At 53.2% G+C, this 17,842-nt stretch overlaps 2 protein-coding genes across 2 annotated transcripts; one reads left to right on the top strand and one right to left on the bottom strand.

Moving 5' to 3' along the window:
* Positions 1 to 346: 346 nt before the first annotated feature.
* ENH_00063440 (HMG-like nucleosome/chromatin assembly factor D, related) lies at positions 347 to 649 on the bottom strand (the record flags this gene model as incomplete). Its single annotated transcript, XM_013582094.1, has 1 exon — positions 347 to 649. The coding sequence occupies one exon, from the start codon at positions 647 to 649 to the stop codon at positions 347 to 349; it is 303 nt and encodes a 100-aa protein (XP_013437548.1).
* Positions 650 to 7,842: 7,193 nt separating this feature from the next.
* ENH_00063430 (hypothetical protein, conserved) lies at positions 7,843 to 17,357 on the top strand (the record flags this gene model as incomplete). The annotated part of the gene is given in 8 exon segments (XM_013582093.1): positions 7,843 to 8,329; positions 8,686 to 11,439; positions 11,751 to 11,820; positions 12,073 to 12,150; positions 12,259 to 12,372; positions 15,786 to 15,815; positions 16,084 to 16,336; positions 16,341 to 17,357. Coding segments are annotated over 8 exon segments (4,803 nt in total).
* Between the last annotated feature and the right edge of the window lie 485 nt (positions 17,358 to 17,842).

The raw sequence follows: 17,842 nt of genomic DNA, 5'->3' as shown, positions 1-17,842 counted from the left end.
ATTTGAATTCATTTAATAATTCATTTATATCTTTTATTTCAAGAAGCATTCCGTGGAGTGGGTGCAGCGGGGAAGCTGGGGCGCGCGGAAGCAGCCACAGAGCCCGCGGCCCGGCCCCGAGCCAAAACCCCCGGGGCCTCGTGCTGCTGCTGCTGCTGCTGCTGCTGCTGCTGCTGCTGCTGCTGCTGCTGCTGCTTTCCGGGGTCGGCAGCAGCAGCGGGGGCGGCGGCGGCGTGCGGGTGTGTGTGGCGTTGGTGCTGCTGGGGCGGGGCGGAGCAGCGGCTGCCGCGCGGCAGCAGCTGCTGCAGCAGCTGCTGCTGCTGCAGCAGCAGCAGCAAAAGCTGGCCTACTGCCCCGCCTTGTTCTTCTTATAAGCCGCCACCTCCTTCTGATATCGCTGCTTGTCTGCTTCTGCCTTTTTCTCGTAGGGGGCCTTCTGGGAGGGCGACAGCTTTTTCCACTCCTCGCCAACAAGTGCTGCGATCTGCGTGGCGGACTTCACGTTGGGGTTTTTTTTGCAGATTTCCTCTCTCTTGTCCTTCATAAAGAAAATATAAGCCGGAGTGCCGCGCTTAGGAGCGTCAGGGTCCTTTTTTGCGCGAGTTCGTTTGGTGGGTTTGGCTGCCTTGGCTGCTTTCTTGGGCGCCATGGTGTCTGCTGTCTGTACACCCGAGGAGTGCGGCGGCGCTGGGCGAGGCGGGGAGAAACTCGGAGGCGCAACAACCCCAAACAAACGCAAACTAAATGAAATATTCTACTTTTAATCAACAAACACTAGCAGCAACACCCACCACGGGACCCAGACGAAGGGGGGAGAGGGGAGGTGGCGTGCTGCCGCCGCACCGTACTGTGCTAGTATGTATGGCTGCTGTGGCACAGCAGCCGACACCTGCACCTGCAATTTCCCCCCATTTTCGCCGCTCAAATCCATTTCTTATTCTTTTTTCCAAATCCCCTGCACTTTTACACGCATTTTAACCCCAAAAGCACCCGTTTCTGCCGAGCTTCGCCCACATCTCACCCCCAGGTGGGCTCCGCGGCCGGACGCCCCGCCCGCTGGACTGCGCAATTGATTAGTCCTACACCCAAAAGCACCCCCCCAAAGACTCTAATTAAAACAATTAAATATTCTAGTTGGGCTCTGCACAGACTTTAGCGCAGTTTCAGCCTCCAGCTGCTGCAGCGCCAGCCCGCAGCAGCACATTGAAGCGCCCGACAGCTTCCAATTTCGCTGCTGTGTGCGGCTCAGGCCCAACTCACTTAATTGGGCCATTCCAGCCCCTCCAAAAGGCCCCTCTAAGGGGGCCTTTTCGCTGTGGGCAGCAGCTGGTGCGGGACTTGCCTTAAAGCCCTTACTGTTGCTTTCTCAAGAGCTTTTCTACTAGAACTAGACTCCCCAGGCCACAGTTGAGAGTTGGGGCCCCCCTTTTGCTTTTCCCAGCTGCCTCTACTCTCCCGAGCTTTTAAACTTGCCCTTAGAAGGCTCTTCTGCCCTCCAGGGGGCCCCCAGCTCCAGCCTTCTTGTGTGCTGCAGTTGGCCTGGGGGCCCCCAGTAGTAATAGCTGAGCAGGGGGCCTCTTAGCTTCACTTTTAGCTCAGATCGATTTCTCCAAACTCTCCCAAAATTTTCGCTCTCCCGCACAGCTCTTTTCCTCAGTGTGTGTGGCTCAGTGCCACTTTCCTCTGAACCCTTTCAGTATTTCTAATTGGCAAACTCTTGTTTATAATTCGCCCCAGCTGCTTCTGCTAGCTGGAGGCTGCAGCTGCTGAATTGTTCCTTTCCTCTTCTTTATTTTCTCTAAAGTGCCAGCACTTGAGCCCCCGAGCCTTTAAGTTTGCCTTCGAGCTCATCACACTAGTTCTTGCGCAATGATTCCTAACGCTGCGTACTTCGCGCACTTAGCGCAATAATCTTATTTCTAAGATCCTAACCGATTTTCAAATTACTTTCAGGCCCCTACAGCGCAATTGGGAGCAGAACTGAAGCAACACGAGTCCAGTCTCACCATCTCCTTAAGATATGTTAGCAAGCTATTTCGTTTCAATAACTACAGAAACGCTTCCAGCTACAAGTGGATTTTTAGAGAGAGATTTGAAGGTTTTAGAAAGACAATTATATCAGACAATTATCTCAGACACAGAGAAGCAATTATCTAAATCCTTGGCGACAGGCATTCAGGAAAGCAGTGAGTCATAGAACTTCACATTCACATGCACATAGTAAGCTATTCAGTGAAGTGCCCGTTTTCTGATCTTTAGAAAGTAACTTAAGTGTTTAATTGCTCAGGGGCTTTGTGTGTGTAGCGGATCTCAAGCCAGGCGGCGAGCCAGGTAGCTGCTTTCTGCAAAGTATCTAAAAATGAATGCTATTGCGGAAGTCCCACCAAAATATTTCTCTTCAGAAATAAATTTAATCTGATGCCGCACTAGTTGTTCCTGTGTAATTCACTAAAAAGCTGTATCGGACCTGCAGGAAGGGCAAGCTTACTAGCAAGAAGGTCACTGAATATCTCATGGCAGCACCTACGGGGATCAAAACAATTTCCTTGGTTTTTAACACTTACTTAGAAGCAAGGCTGAGTTTTTACATTATGGAAATAGCTCTCCCGTTATAATGGAGTTAGCTGTATTCGAGTGGTTCACAAATGGAGTCACATATGTCCTGGTTTGCTGTCTGTTAAATTGCTTTCCAGCCTCATAAATACTAACAAGGAGAAAAGTGATCTGGGCAAATATCAGTAAAAGCTGCCCTCATGTCTTTGAGTTTTTTTTGCTTGAGAAAGAAACAGCAATCGCTTCCACTGTGACTGAAGCTTACAATTGCATTGCCGCATTCGGCCCCCAAGTCCACACAGCGCATGCAGACAGTCTACAGCATCCCAACAACACGGTGCTGTACTGTTAATTACATTTTCGTAATTATGTACAGATGTTCCAACTTGAGAATGGTTCTTAGCGTGCCTTAGTGCATTCCAGCTCAGATGGCCCACGATCTCACGCACACACAAGCTAACAGAATTAAAAGAAGTGTTACTGACAAATCGCCTTTATAAGATTAGCTACAGCCTACATGCACGGGACAGAATGTGACTGCGCTGCCTCAAGGCTTAAACGGCGGTAGAAGCACTGGGACGCTTTTTATTGTAGCATCACAGAACTCTTCAAAGTGAATCTCCAAAATACTTCATGCCCCAGTTGCCTTGGCGAGCCGGAGGCGCTGGGTAATTGCTGAGCAAAGCCGCAATGTAGAATCGGCTTCCGCTGCTGCTGATGCCTGATGCATCTACTATTATTGTTATCGCTGCTGGGGCTGTTGCTGCTAGTATCGTTAAGAGCTTTTCGCATGAGCGAAGGTGAAAAGGCCAGCCCCCTGCGAATTTAAGAATATAAAAGGACTAGCAGCCACCTAGTGAAACATGAAGAATTTTTCAAGCAAACTAAACGCCAGCTGGCTCTATTGGCTAGAATGGAGCTCTATAAAGCAAAAATTGCACTGCTCATGATCTCAGGCAACTGGCTTGCTGGCCTGTTTGTACCAAAACTCATGGGTGTCAGTGCTCCACACTATTTCGGCAAATCACGAGTTACTGAACATCACGAAATTTTCTCGTTCGTTCAGCAGGCAGGGCTTTTTTAGAATAAAAACATGTAGAGAGTCCTTACCTAGCGCCAACTAGGGCTCGTTGGCAAAGCTTAGAAGACAGAATCGCATTTAGCCGCTCAGAAGCTTGCAGTGATCAAGTGTATAAAATGAAGTATCGAGTTTGACAGAACCCTTTGTCATGAGCTTTTTCCGAATGCATTGACTCACTTTGAGAAGCTTTCTTCTTCTTTTTCAGCTTGCTCTGCACTGGCATATTCTCCGTGAATGAGCTCTCTGGAGTCTGCTAAGGTCTTGACTTTCTAACTGCTTTATCCTTGCTCTTACATTGGTTATATTGGCTCCTGTTGGCTCTGAATAAATGCGAATCAAGTAGCCTGTAGTGTGAATGCGTGAGGCACTATGGCTGACTTGTTGCTTGATAAGCAAGCACTCAGTCGATTATTTCCTTCGTAAGATCTTTAGGAAATTGTGAAGCCACGCGGGCTGCACCGTTACTGTGGTAGCATTTCGCTACGCCGTTGGCTTAGAATATAAGCGTGCTAATTGGGTGCAAGATTTTCGTGAGCTGCTGTGATAGAGCTTCTCCAAGTCAATACTGGCTTCACCACAGAAGTAACAGACTATGGTCAGTGTGAACTTGACAGGCCATGCGGTATGCGGTGGAAGTGGAAGAGAACATGAAAACAGTGCTTCATTTTTAGAACTAGCAGGAAAAATACTGAAAGATTTGGTTCATAATGAAGGGAAGAGAAGCCGTGAAACAAAGGACACGCAACAGCTGGCCACCTTTTGCTGATTGAGAGGATGCAGACTCAGCTACAGAGAGCAGAGGGAAACAAGATAATAGTTTAGCTAAGATATTTTCAATGAAGTTTCACAGTTGTGTGTCTAGCTGCTGAGCGCATCTCACTGATAGCTTTGCAGATATATTTTTCTTGTGGTCTCTCACTCATTTTTCAGCAATAATGATTGAATATGTATTTGTCGCCACTAAAAAAGAAATTCCATCTGACTAAAAATAATTTCATCAAGAACGCAGGCAATTAGGCCAATCAAAGGCAAAGGATTTTGGTGATGAGCTACGTTGGGCGCCTCTGGGAATAGAAATACTTATTCGGCGAATACTTTGGAGATTTGGCAAACTGTTGAGCTGTAACGGAACATTTTTATTCAAAAAATGTTAAGGGAAAGAAATACTTCACCGAATTCAGTGATGTAATTGGGAGTTTCCCACCACCTGCATGCTGTGAGGAAGATGATGCAAAAGTGGACGCGCCAGCCCTGACGCGGCAAAGACAGCACCTAACAAGTTTTCTTTTAAGTTTTCAAATCTTCCAGCTTTAGTAAAATGTCAATCTTTGGAATAATTGGGCTATCCTGAATACATTTAGGTCTCAAGAAGCTTTTGGCAAGGCGTTTCTAATGCATTATATCCTCCTGAGCTCCCACGGTGACAGGTAAAAGCTGTGGCACACGTTGACACGCGGTGAGCGATCTGGGCTGTACAAGAGGAAAATAACTTTGTTTTGAAAAAAAACTTTTATTTTGGCAGAGTAATTCATAAAGGGAATGAGAGAGATCAGTCAATACCTACTCAGCGGCCCTCAAGGCCGGCAAGCTTTTCCGTCCTGCGGGGAATTGGGGACTATGGCGCAGTGCCAAAAAGCTTGCCTTAAGACTTCCTCTGGACATTTACTTAAACAAATTCGTTAGGCTATGCCCCGGCGAACTTTTCATGTGGTGCTTTCCCAGCCTTCAGATTCTGGCCACTCAACTGGGCATCAGAAGACCTGGGGAGTTGCTTCCCCATCCCAGAAATACGGAATTTTGGAATAAAGTTTTGAAACATTTATCCGATTCTGCTTTCCTAAACTCCTGCTTTCCTACGGAAGACTTGTTCTGTAGAAAGGCTGCTGGGTTTTTGCGCTGTGGAGTGCCAAGCGTTTGTGCGCGCGGGCTAACAGGGAAGAGTTTTTAGACATGTGGGCTAATGTGGCCTAACAAGGAAGAGCTTTTGAACATGTGGGCTAGCAAAGAAGAGCTTTTGAACATGCAGACTAAGAGGAAAATGCTCTTGAACATGCGGGCTAACAAGGAAGAGCTTTTGAACATGCGTGACCGGGAAGTCCTATTGGTCATTAACCCTTACCCCAGTGAATGAGCCAGAAGCCAGGGCCACTATAAAGGCATGGCACGGCAAAAATGAGGGAAAAGAAAACAAAAGACAAGGAAGATCATTAGAAGAGTCGACGGCGCAGCGGCAAGCGTGAAGCTTGGAAGGCAACTGAAAACTACTTGCACGAACGAAGCAAAATGAACTGACATGGGCTGCAGAAATTTCAGGAAAGAGCTCGAAAGTCTGGGGGCAGCAGCAGCAATCTCGAGTCGCGTTTTGCGCCAAACAAAGCAGCAGATTCTTAGCAAACTCAGACAGACTTGCTGAACTGCAAGAAACTTTGAGTGCAGGCAGCGAAGAGGGGGTAGCTCTGGGAGCGCCTAGCTGTGGGGCACTTTCCCACAGCAAATAATTAACTTGCCAAAATTCAGAAAGCCTGAAGCTGAGCAGTACAGCTAATTCTATCTGAATTTTCCCAAGAGTTACTGGGGGCCCCTGTGCTGATACTAATTAGGCAGGAATTAAAGAGGAGCTGCACATTTGAGACACGGCCACGAGCATTTTGCTGGAATTTCTGAGACGAAAGTTCAAAATTAAAAAGGCAATTTTAAAGTGCTTCTCAGCGGAGCGACACAAGACACGGGAAAGTTGGCAGCTGGAAAGCAAAGTCTCAATTCTCCAAATCCGATTTCGTGGGACTTTTGGGTAAACATCCAATCTAGTAGACTAAGGAGAAAGATATACGGAGGGACATATCTGGAAAAACCCAAAAAGAGCCTTTTCTTTGCTGCTGCTGCTCCTTAAAATGCAGCAAAACCTCTCGCTGCTAGCTAGCCTGGGGGTAATGAGCCTGCTGCGCTGCAGAGCTCACACGCAAAATTATTGCCCTTAGGCTGGTCTCCAGTGGTCTCCAGTGGTCTCCAGTGGTCTCCAGTGGTCTCCAGTGGACTCCAGTGGTCAGTTTTGTTCTCTCGGGAGCTATTGATCTTTTACTCTTCACAGAACAGATCCTGGCATAGACAAATGTTTAAGGGCCGGCAATTCTGAGCTTTCAGAAGCCACCGCCAGCTCGCCTTTCTCCACAGGAGCTTAAGTTTCAAAAAGAAAAAGAAAAAAGTAATTATTAAAGCCAGTTAACTTAAAGTTGGGGAGCCTACTAAGCTCTGGGGAGCTTCAAAGTCAGGCCGTGCAGGCTAGGGTGAAGGCAAGCCCACATGTCTGCACGAAAATTCGTGCAGACTTGGGTCTCAAACATTAAGAAAAGAACAAACTACTCATGGGGAGTTCAAGAAAGCTTTTAGGTTGCTGCTGAGCTGCAGCAAACTGCGCAGTGGGTGTCTGTGGCAGCTCAGGCTAGCGGTGGAGCCCCGAGCCGCTGCAGCTCAATAACCAGCCTCCGCCTCATCTCTTCCTTTTCCAAATGCTTTTAAATATTCAAATTAAATCCAAAACAGTAAATTAATTGTTTATTCGCGGGACGCAGCGCCTAGTGGCTCACAGCCAGAGCATGTGGGGCCGCTGCAGCCGACGGCGCTGCTGGTCAGCCCCCACTGTGTGCACTGGGCTGCGCTGCGCTGCGGCTTTTCCCCTCCTAAGACTCTTTTCGGGGAATTAAATGGCGAAAAGAGTTGCAATTTAAATCAATAAAACCATTTAAGGACAGTTCCGAGTGTACAGACACCGCAGAACCCCCGCTGCCACTGCAGGTGACCTTCCTCGGGGGACCAACGGGACCGCCTCTTGCTGCTGCAGCCGCATGCAGCCTTTAAAGACAATTAACAAACTTATAAACGAAATAAGGGCCCTTTGGCTGTCTTTTATTCTTCTTTAGGGGCCCAGGGGCTCTTGAAAGGGGCCCCTATGGGCTCCCAGGCAGGGGAAAGAATGCAGTGAGATACAGCTGCTGCTGCAGACACCAGAAGCGGCTGCTGCTGCTGCTGCTTCTTCCGCCGCTGCTGCTGCTGCTGCTTTCGCCCCTGCTGCTGCTGCAGGAGAAACCATTGAGGGGGCATTGAAGCGAAGCCGGGGCACTCTCTGCCTCTGCAGAAGGCGAGACGGCAGCGAGAAGGTAGCAGCAGCAGCAGCTGCTGCTGCTGCTGCAGCAGCGACAGCAGCAGCAACTATGAAATTGAAGCCTCCAAACGGAACAGATCCGTTGGCCGTGCCACCAGAGACCAAGGGAAGGAGCTGGACTAGGCCAGCAGCAGCAGCAGCAGCAGCAGCAGCAGCAGCTGCAGCGACAGCTGGAGCAGCAGCTGCTGCAGCACCAGCTGCAGCAGCAGCAGCAGCAGCTTCTGCCAATAGAGACTTGGCGCTTCTAATGCGGCTGCAGGGAACAAGTGAAAAGGCCTTGAAGCGGCCGCAGAAGCAGCAGCTGCTGCAGAAGCAGCAGCAGCTGCCGCTGCAGCGGCTGCTGCAGCAGCGGCGGGGCCACCCAAAACAACAGAAGCTGCAACACTCGCAAACCAACGAGCAACAGCAGCAGCAGCAGCAACAGTTGCAGCAGCAGCAGCAGGAGCAGCAGCAGCAACTGCAGCAGCACGCGAAGCACACAGGACAGGAAAAGAATGGGCCCAGCAAAATGCACACTGGATTAGCTGCCTCTAAAAGTAGGACAAATTAGAGTCATGCTTCTGCGCTGCTGCTGCTGCTGCTGTTTGCTGCTGTTTGCTGCTGCTTGCTGCCGCCTTGTTGCTGCTTTGCTGCTGCTTTGCTGCTTCGGTGACGGCTTTTTGCTGCAGCCACTGCATCCGTTCTGCTGCTGCAGCGTTGCTTCTATTGCCGACGTTGCTGCTGCTTTTGCTGCTCCCATTGCTGCTGTCGGTGCTGCTGCTGCCTTTGTTACTGCTGCTGCTGCTGTGGCTGCTGCTGTGGCTGCTGCTGCGGCTGCTGCTGCAGCTCCTGCTGCAGCTCCTGCTGCTCAAGCAGCAAGGCTTCAAGACATCGAGGGTTTGTGTCTTTGCAGCGCTGCCCGACAGCAGCAGAAGCTTCACGGAAGCTGCGGACAACAGCAGCAGATGCAGCAGCATTGACAGCAGCAGCAGAAGCAGCAGCAGCAGCAGGAGCAGCAGCCACTCTATTAATCATAGGAGTGGCTCCTCGTGCGAAAAGCATGGTCTTGATTCAAGCAATGGCAGCAGAAACTGCAACAGCAGCAAGAGAAGCAGTAGCAGCAAGAGCAGCAGCAGCAGGAGCAGCAGCAGCAAAGACAGCAGCAGCAGCGGCAGCGGCAGCAGTACCCGGCAGGAACCCGGCTTGCTAATGCCTCTTGCTGTGTCCCAAAACGATGCTGCTTCTGGTGCAGCAGCTGCTGCGCTGCAGCGGCTGTCAGCAGCAGCAGCAGCAGCAGCACCAGCTGCTGCTGCTACAGAGCCAGTACCACATCAGACTGCCTCCAGCCCAAGATGGCATAGCAGCAGCGGCAGCAGCAGCAGCAGCAGCAGCAGCAGCAGACGTAGACGCAGCCACAGCAGCGAAAGCAGCAGCAACGGTGCCAGAAACAGCAACAGCACCAGTCGCAGCAGCAGCAGCAACAACAGCAGAATGGCAACAAAGCTAAGTGAGGACTTTAGGGTGTCTAGACACCTAACAGCAAATAAAAACTTTAATAATGGTACTTGGGGGCCCCCCTGTGGGGCCCCACACAGAAAGAGTAGGCCTGCAGGAAGGGGGGCCCCCAGAGCTGGCAAAGCGACGCTGCTGCCAGCAGCAGCAACTGCAGCAGCAGCTGCAGCAGCAACTGCAGCAGCAACTGCAGAAGCAAATGCAGCAGCAACTGCAGCAGCAAGACACAAGTTAAAAAGCAGAATTGCAGAGGCTGCAGCAGAACTGGACACGGCACGGACTGAAAAGCAACCAGCGATAGCGGAGAAACGGCAGCAGCCGCAGCAGCAGCAGCAGCAGCAGCAGCAGCAGCAACAACAGCAGCAACAGCAGCAGCAGCAGCATATGCCACAGAAAACTGCCCGCGCCAATGCGCTCAACAGCTGCTGGTATGACCCTAAAGAAAATGCTGCAGGAGAATTTTTCCCTTCCAGTCTTTCTTCGGGTTTCCCTACAGCAGCAAAAGCAGCAGCAGCAGCAGCAGCAGCAGCAGCAGCAGCACCTCCATCTGGCGACGCACAAAGAGGCAGCGCAAATTTTGGCCTATGGGGCCCCTTGGATGAGGAGGCCTCTGCCCTATCAAATGGCAAATGCTCCAAAATGTCAAACACTGCAGCAGCAGCAGCAGCAGCTGCTGCAGCAGCAGCAGGAGCAGCAGCAGCAGAGGGACACAATGGGAAGCCGCGACCTCCACGGACACAAAACAGCACAAAGAACTTTTGCTGGGACCGCAGCAGCAGCAGCAGCAGCAGCAGCAGCAAAAGCAGCTGGAAACGTTTAGCAACACCCGAAGAGGCTCTGTGGAATGCCTCGAACTGCGCTGCTGCTGCAGCAGCCGCAGCAGAACAGCAGCAGCAGCAGCAGCAGCAACTTAGGTCATCTGACATCACCAATGGCTGCTCTGGTCACTTGCTGCAGCAGCTGCAGCAGCGCACAACCACAGCAGCAGCAGCAGCAGCAGCACCTACAGCAAAGCCGCAGCAAATCAGCACAACACAGTTCCTTAACGGCTGCGACATATTTGGAGAAGACAAAGTCAAGGAAGCAGTATCAGGCGCAGCAGCAGCAGCAGCAGCAGCAGCAGCAGCAGCAGCAGCAGCGGCTGAAGGAGCAGCAGTAGCTGAAGGCGCAGCAGCAACAGCAGAGGCACCAGAGGCACATCAACAACTGGGCCACAACAGCTTTACTGACTGGGAGGCAGTGGCAGCAAAATGGACGGCAGCTGCAGCACAGCAGCAGCAGCAACAGCAGCAGCAGCAACAGCAGCAACTCCAGGCGCCCTCTCTCTTTGCTGCAGCAGCAAACTCACCACAGATGCTGGGGGCCCCAGCAGCGCCGCTGCAGCACCCCGGGCCCTTTCAGCTGTACGTACACCAGCTGCTTCAGCAGCAGCAACAGCAGCAGCGACGCTTCAGTCAGCAGCAGCAGCAGCAGCAGCAGCAGCAACAGGGACAGCAGCAGCAGCAGCAGCCGCAATCCACGCAAAACCATTGGCGAGTATTCCCTTCAACGCAGCAGCAAGAGACCCCACAGAGGGCCCCTCGATATTGTTTCTTGGGGCCCCCCTTGGGGGCCCCTTTGGGGGCCCCTTTGGGGGCCCCCTTGGGGGCCCCATTGGGGGCCCCTTTGGGGGCCCCTGTGGGCGCCCCTGTGGGGGCCCCCTTGGGGACCGCTGTGGGGGCCCCCTTGGGGGCCCCCTTGGGGGCCCCTTTGGGGGCCCCCTTGGGGGCCCCTTTGGGGGCCCCTTTGGGGGCCCCTTGGGGGGCCCCTTGGGGGGCCCCTTTGGGGGCCCCTTTGGGGGCTCCTTTGGGGGCCCCTGTGGGGGCCCCCGTGGGGGTCCCTGTGGGGGCCCCTACGGGGGCCCCTATGGGGGCCCCTCTGGAGGCGCGCTTGGGGGCCCCTCCAGGGGCCCCAAGCACTTCGCATTTGTCTGCTGCGTCTGGGGCTTTGCTGCCAGGAGCAGCAGCAGCTGGGGGCCTCCAAACATCCTTCAGAAGCAGCAAAAGCAGCAGCAGCAGCAGCAGCAGCAGCAGAGGGGGCCCCACAGTGCCGCGGGGGCAGCGCAGAAGGGCGTTGTGCATAGGCTGTCTTTACGAGGGAACATTCTGCACGCTTAGTAAGCTGCTGCTGCAGCTGCAGCTGCTGCTGCTGCTGCAGCTGCTGCTGCTGCTGCTGCAGCTGCTGCTGATGCTGCTGTAAACACCGCTGCTGTTGCAGTTGCTGCTGCTGCTGTAGTTGCTGCCGGCAGTAGCTGCAGTGAGTGATACGGCATTTGGCAATGTGCGGCAGCTAAGGCTTCTGCTGCAGCTGTTCGTGCCGCAGCTGCTGCAGCAGCAGCAGTTACAAATGCTGCTGCTGCTGCAACTGCTGCTGCCGCTACAACTGCTGCTGCTGCTGCAGCTGCTGCGCACTTGTGTGCTGCCTCAGAGGGAGCTGCAGCAGATGCACGGCGCTGGGCTTCGATTGCCTCTGAGCATCTTGGCTTCACAGAAGTCCGGTCAGCAGCAGCAGCAGCAGCAGCAGCAGCAGAAGCAACAGCAGCAGTAGCAGCAGCACAGATAGCAGCAACAATGGTAGCAAGAGCAACAGCGGCAGCAGCAACTCTAGAAAGCACTCCATCGAGCGGGCGCAGCAGCAAGACGAACAGCAGACTTGCCAGAAGCCTCTTAGCTCACGCTGCTGCTGCTAGGGTTGCTGCTGCTGCTGCTGCTGCTGCTGCTGCTGCTGCTGCTGCTGCTGCCAATACAGGACCCTATGCGATGCTGAACCCCGCCTTATCCGTAACTACGCAGTCTCTTCTCATCCTCCGACCCACGAAAACATTATGGTGAGCTGCTGCTGCTGCTGCTACTGCTGCTGCTGCTACTGCTACTGCTGCTGCTGTTGCTGCTGTGAAACGAATGCGACAGTCTGTTTGCTGCTGCTGTGGCTGCAGCGGGGGCTGCAGTGGCTGGTGGAAGACGCAGCAGCAGGAGATGTGCTGCTGCTGTTCTTTTCCGGCTGCAGCAGCAGCTTGGTTGCTGCTGAGCAGCCGGAGGGCCCCTGCACTGTACGTACACCCCACGGCTTCTTCCTAGCTTCCTTATTTGCTGCTGCTGCTGTTGCTGCTGCTGCTGCTGCTGCTGTTGTTGCTGCTGCTGCTGCTGTTGCCCGCGCCTCGCTGCTTGGTGCTAGGGTGCTGCTGCAGCTGGTGTGTCGCGGCGTGCTGCTGCAAGAGCTGCTACTGCGCTTCTGCTGCTTGCTGCTGCTGCGGCGCTGCTGCTTGCTGCTGCTGCTGCTGCTGCTGCTGCTGTGCTGCTGCAGCCACACATCATGGCGCTGCTGCCTTCCGACTTCAAAGATTGGCAAGGAGTTCGATTTATTTCTTCTGCTGCTCTCTGTGCCCTCATCAATTCCTTGCCAGAAGGCCAGTCTCTGCTGTTGCTGCTGTTGCTGCTGCTGCTGCTGCTGCTTCTGCTGCTGCTGCCGCTACTGCTATTGCTGATGCTGCTGTGGCTGCTGCTGCTGCTGCTGTTGCTGTTGTTGCTGCTGTCGCTGTGGCTGGTGCTGCTGCTGTTGCTGTTGTTGCTGCTGTTGCTGCTGCAGCTGCTGCTGCTTGCTGCTGCTGCTTGCTGCTGCTGCTTTTGCTGCTGCTGCTGTTGCTGCGTGTGCTGCTGCTGCTGTTACTGTTGGTGCCGATGCTAAGGCTGCTGTTTCTAGTGCTACTGCTGCTACTGCTGCTGCTGCTAGTGCTACTCCTGCCAACGCTGCTGCTGCTGCTGCTGCTGCTGCAACGAGAGCTGTTGATCTGGCGAGTTGAGAACTCTTCGACAGCAGCAGAGGCCGCAGCAGCAGGTTCTGATGGCTCTCCGCCGACAGTGCTTCTGCTGCTGCTGCTGCTGCTGCTGCTGCTGCTGCTGCTGCTGCTGCTCAGGTGTTCAGTTTTGCTGTGTTCTGGACTGCGGATTTGGCTGCCGTCTGCTGCCCATTGGCAGCTTCTTCTCCGTCTCCAATGATGACAAATTGTGTCCGTTTTATTTTGCTGTTGCTGCTGCTGCTGCTGCTGTTGCTGCTGCTGCTGTTGCCGCTGCTGCTGTTGCTGTTGCTGCTGCTGCATCGGCGGCGCCTTCTGGCTATGCTGCTGAAGAGGCATCTGCTGTTGCTGTTGCTGCTGCTGCTGAAACTACTTCTCTTGCTGCTGCTGTAACTGCCGCTGCTTCTGCTGCCACTCCTGCTCCTGCCGTTGCTGCTGCTGCCACTCCTGCTCCTGCCGTTGCTGCTGCTGCTGCTGCTGCTGCTGCTGCTGCCACATAAAGAACACGCCGAGGCCTTGAGCGTTTGGCCCTGCTGCAGGCGTCAGCCTCAGCCGGCCGCTTCCACTTCGTCCCCCGTGGATGTATGAGCAGCAGCAGCAGCAGCAGCAGCAGCAGCAGCAGCAGCAGAGAGGGATGGCCACGGCTTCGAAGTTCGCGGGCATTATACGAGTTCCCAGCAACGTGCAGCAGCAGCTGCAGCAGCAGCAAGAGGAGCAGCAGCGGCTTTCCCTTTCACGAGTAAGGCGGACACAAAAATGCTCGCGAGGGCTTTGGCTGCAGCAGCAGCAGCAGCAGCAGCAACAGCAGCAGCAGCAGCTGCTGCTGCTGCTGCTGCTGCGGCAGCGTTTTGTGCGCTGGCTCCTAGCTAGCCCAAGTTTGTCTGCTGCTGCTTTTGCTGCTGCACAAACTTTAATGCATATATTCTTTTAGGGTTTTATTTTTTTAATCTTTTTCAAAATATCTTTTTTTCTTCTTTTAATATATATATATATATACATATATATATATATATTTATATTTGTGCGCTTGACGCTTTTGCTGCTGCCTCCGCCCCACCTACGCTGCTGCTGCTTCTGCTGCTGCTGCTGCTGCTGCTGCTGCTGCTGCTGCTGCTGCTGCTGCTGCCGCTGTTGCTGCTGCTGCTGCTGCTGCAGCGGTCCCGTGGCTCTGCTGCCTTTTGCCTTTCTCTCGGCGACGGCGAAGCCAAAGAAATCCACCGCAGCGGCAGAGACGAAGGTCTGTCCACTGAAGGGGCAGCAGCAACTTGCTGCTGCTGCTGCTGCTGCTGCTGCTGCTGCTGCTGCCGCTGGTTGCATGCTGCTGCTGCTTCTGGTTGCGTGCTGCTGCTGCTGCTGATTTATGCATGTTCCTGCTGTTGCTGCGTTTTTCCTGCTGCTGCTGCTGTTGCTGCTGCTTCTTGCGTGCCGCTGCTGCTGTTGCTGCTGCTTCTTGCATGCTGCTGCTGCTGCTGCTGCTGCTGCTGCTGTGGGTTCTAGGCCTGCTGACTGCGCTGCTGCTGCTCGCTCTCGAGAAAACCCGCAGCTCAAAGCTGTCTTATCTTCGTTTGCTGCTGTCTGCTGCTTCGCTGCAGCAGCAAGTGCTGCAGTGAGCGCTCAAGCCTTAAACCCTAAACCCTTAACCCTAAACCCTAAACCCTAGGCCACAAACCCTAGCCTTAACAAACAGAGCAGACCCCTCAGGAAGCGCATCTGGCTGTTGCTGCTCCTGCTGCTGCTGTTGCTGTTGCTGCTGCTGCTGCTGCTGCGCATGCTTTGTGGGTGAAGTGGATAGAAGCAGAGAGAGACCCTCGGGGAGTGTCTTCTGCTGCTGCTGCTTCTGCTGCTGCTGCTTCTGCTTCTGCTGCTGCTCCTGCTTCTGCTGCTTCTGCTGCTTCTGCTGCTGCTGCTGCTGATGCTAATGCTGCCACTGCTGCTACTGCCCATGCTGCTGCTGCTACTGCTGCTGCTGCTGCTGCTATGCCTAATACTGCTGCTGCTGCTGCTGCTGCGGTTGCTGCTGCTGCTGCTGCTGCTGCTGCTCCTTTTGGAGCCCTTTTGTCCTTTTGCCATTTTTGTCTTCTTGTCTTTTTCCATCTGTCTGTACACCCCGTCAGAGTCTCCTTGTGCTTTTCATTTACTTTTATTTTTATTTTTATTTCTTTTTTATTTCTTTCTTATTTTTCCTTTTTATTTATTAATTTATTTTAAATTTATTTTTCCTTTTTTATTTCCTTTTTCTTCTTCATTTCTTTTTTCTTTTTTATTTTTATTTATTTTTTCTTTTGTCTTCCTTTACTTCTCTTTAAGTTCTTTATTTATTTTTAACCTCTTTTTTATTTTATTTCTTTTTTTCCTTTTTTCTTTTTTAATTTTTTAATTTCTTTTTTCATTTTTGCTCATTTGCTCTTTTATTTCCTTCACCTTTGTCTTTGGCTGCTTTTCTTTTTTCTCTTTAATTCGTTTTAATTCTTTTTAAATTCTTTTTAAATTCCTTTTAAATCGCTTTCAATTTATTATTACTTTCTTTATAAATTCTTTTAAAGTTATTTCTTTTTTATTTCTTTTTAATTGATTTATTTCATTTTTTCCTTTTTGCTTCTTTGGTTTCTCCCCAGCAGCAGCAGCAGCAGCAGCAGCAGCAGCAGCTTTTCTCCCGTTTCTTTTTGTCTTTCTTTTGAGTCTCCAGCACCCCCCAGCGAAGTTTGCTTCCTCCGCCGTAAGCAGCATTAGCAGCAGCAGCAGCAGCAGCAGCAGCAGCAGCAGCGGCGGCAGCCGCAGCGGCACCGCACGACCAATGGCCGCCGCAGCAGCAGCTGTTGCTGCTGCTGCTGCTGCTGCTGTTGCTGCTGGCCCTTGGATAGCGTAGGGCCCCTTAGAACAGCTGCAGCCCAAGCTGCTGCTATTGGTGTTGCTGCTGCTGCTGCTGAGGCTTGCTGCTGCTGTTGCTGCCGCGTGTTTTCTCCGTAGATGGAAGAGCTGCAGCTCCTGCTGCAGCAGCAGAAGCAAGTGCAGCACAGTTGCTTTCAGTGCATCACAAAAGAACAGCAGCAGCAAAAGCCAGAGAAGCAGCAGCAAGCAAGGGGCCCCCCAGCCTTACCTGGGGGGCCCCCCCTCTGAAGGACCCTATTTGCACACTAGCTGCACAACTGCCTCACGCTGCAGCAGCATCAGAAGCAGCAGAAGCAGAAGCAGCAGCAGCAGCAGCAGCAGCAGCAGCAAGTAGGGGCCCCTCCGTGGGGCCCCCCTACAGCAGCGCCGCAGCAGCAATTGACCATCAGGGGGCCCCTAAAGAGTGGGGGGCCCCCACTTTGAGGGGGCCCCCCTCTCTCAGGGGGCCCCCCTCTATTGGGGGGCCCCCCTCTATTGGGGGGCCCCCCTCTATTGGGGGGCCCCCCTCTATTGGGGGGCCCCCCAGATGGGGGGGCCCCCCAATAGAGGGTACTGCTGATGCCTTTAGTTTAAGGAGAGGCAGCATTTGTTCTTTGGCCTCCTTAGCAACGCAGTCTGCAGCAGCAGCAGGGGCCCCCTCAGCAGCAGCAGAAGCAGCAGCAGCAGCAGCAGCAGCAGCAGCAAGTGCCAACCCTGGGGACCCCTTGCTGCTGCTGTCTCCAGGATCTGCTGCGCAGCTAAAAGAAAGCCTCCGCTTTCAGGTGTACGTACACTGCGTGACAGACCTGAATGCAGCACAAGTGAGGGGGCGGCAGCTGCAGGTGCGCCTTGCTGCAGTGCAGCAGCAGCAGCAGCAGCAGCAGCAGCAGCAGCAGCAGCCGCGGCAGCAGCAGCAGCTGCGTCCAGGGGCGGGGGTGATGGAGGACGGGGAGGAGGAGATGAGCCGCGCTGCTGCTGCGCTGCTGCAGCCTGCTGCTGCGAGTCGCAGCAGCAGCACAGCTGCTGCTGCTGCTGTGACCAATGGTCTTTGCTGCTTGCCTGTTCAGCAGCTGCTGCAGTGCAGCCTTCCTGCAGCAACGGTAGGCAGCCCCGCTGCTGCTGTGCCTGCTGCTGCTGCGCCTGCTGCTGCTGCTGCTGCTGCGGCAGCAGCTAATGCTGCTGTTGATGTTGATGCCGCTGTTAATGCTGCTGCTGTTCCTTCTAGTGCTGCTGCTGCTAATGCTGCTGCTGCCGTTGTGCCGTTGCCGTTGCTGCTGCTGCTGCTTCTGCTGCTGCTGTTATTGCTAATCCTGTTGCTGCTGCTGCTGCTGCTGCTGCTGCTGAGGCTGCAGCAGGCCTTTTTGGGAGGATAAGTGTCTGGGTGTTTCTTCTTTCTGCAAAATGCATTTTCTTTTCTTTCTTGAATATCTTTTAATTTCTATTTCTGTTTTATTTCATTTAAATTCTTTTTTTCTTTTCTCAACTTTTGCTTTTTAACTTTTGCTGCACAGGATAATGAGCTGCTCGTGGGCCTCGTCTCCAGGGGCCCCTGGGGGCCCCCCTCTGACGAGCTGCTGGGGTACACCATAATACACGCAGGGTACGCTTGCTGCTGCTGCTGCTGCTGCTGCTGATGCTGCTGCTGCTGCTGCTGCTGTTGGTGCTGTTGCTGCTGATAATGCTGCTGCTGCTGTTGGTGCTGTTGCTGCTGATAATGCTGCTGCTGCTGTTGGTGCTGTTGCTGCTGATAATGCTGCTGCTGCTGTTGGTGCTGTTGCTGATGCTGCTACTAGTGCTGCTGTTGACGCTGTTGGAGGTGCTAATACTGCTGCTGCTGTTGCTGCTGCTGCTGCTAATA

This window comes from Eimeria necatrix, genomic scaffold, assembly GCF_000499385.1.
Source record: "Eimeria necatrix Houghton genomic scaffold, Enh_scaff56, whole genome shotgun sequence".
NCBI lineage: Eukaryota > Apicomplexa > Conoidasida > Eucoccidiorida > Eimeriidae > Eimeria > Eimeria necatrix.
The sequence above is the reverse complement of the archived record's forward strand: the minus strand, read 5'-3'. Positions and strand labels throughout refer to the sequence as shown.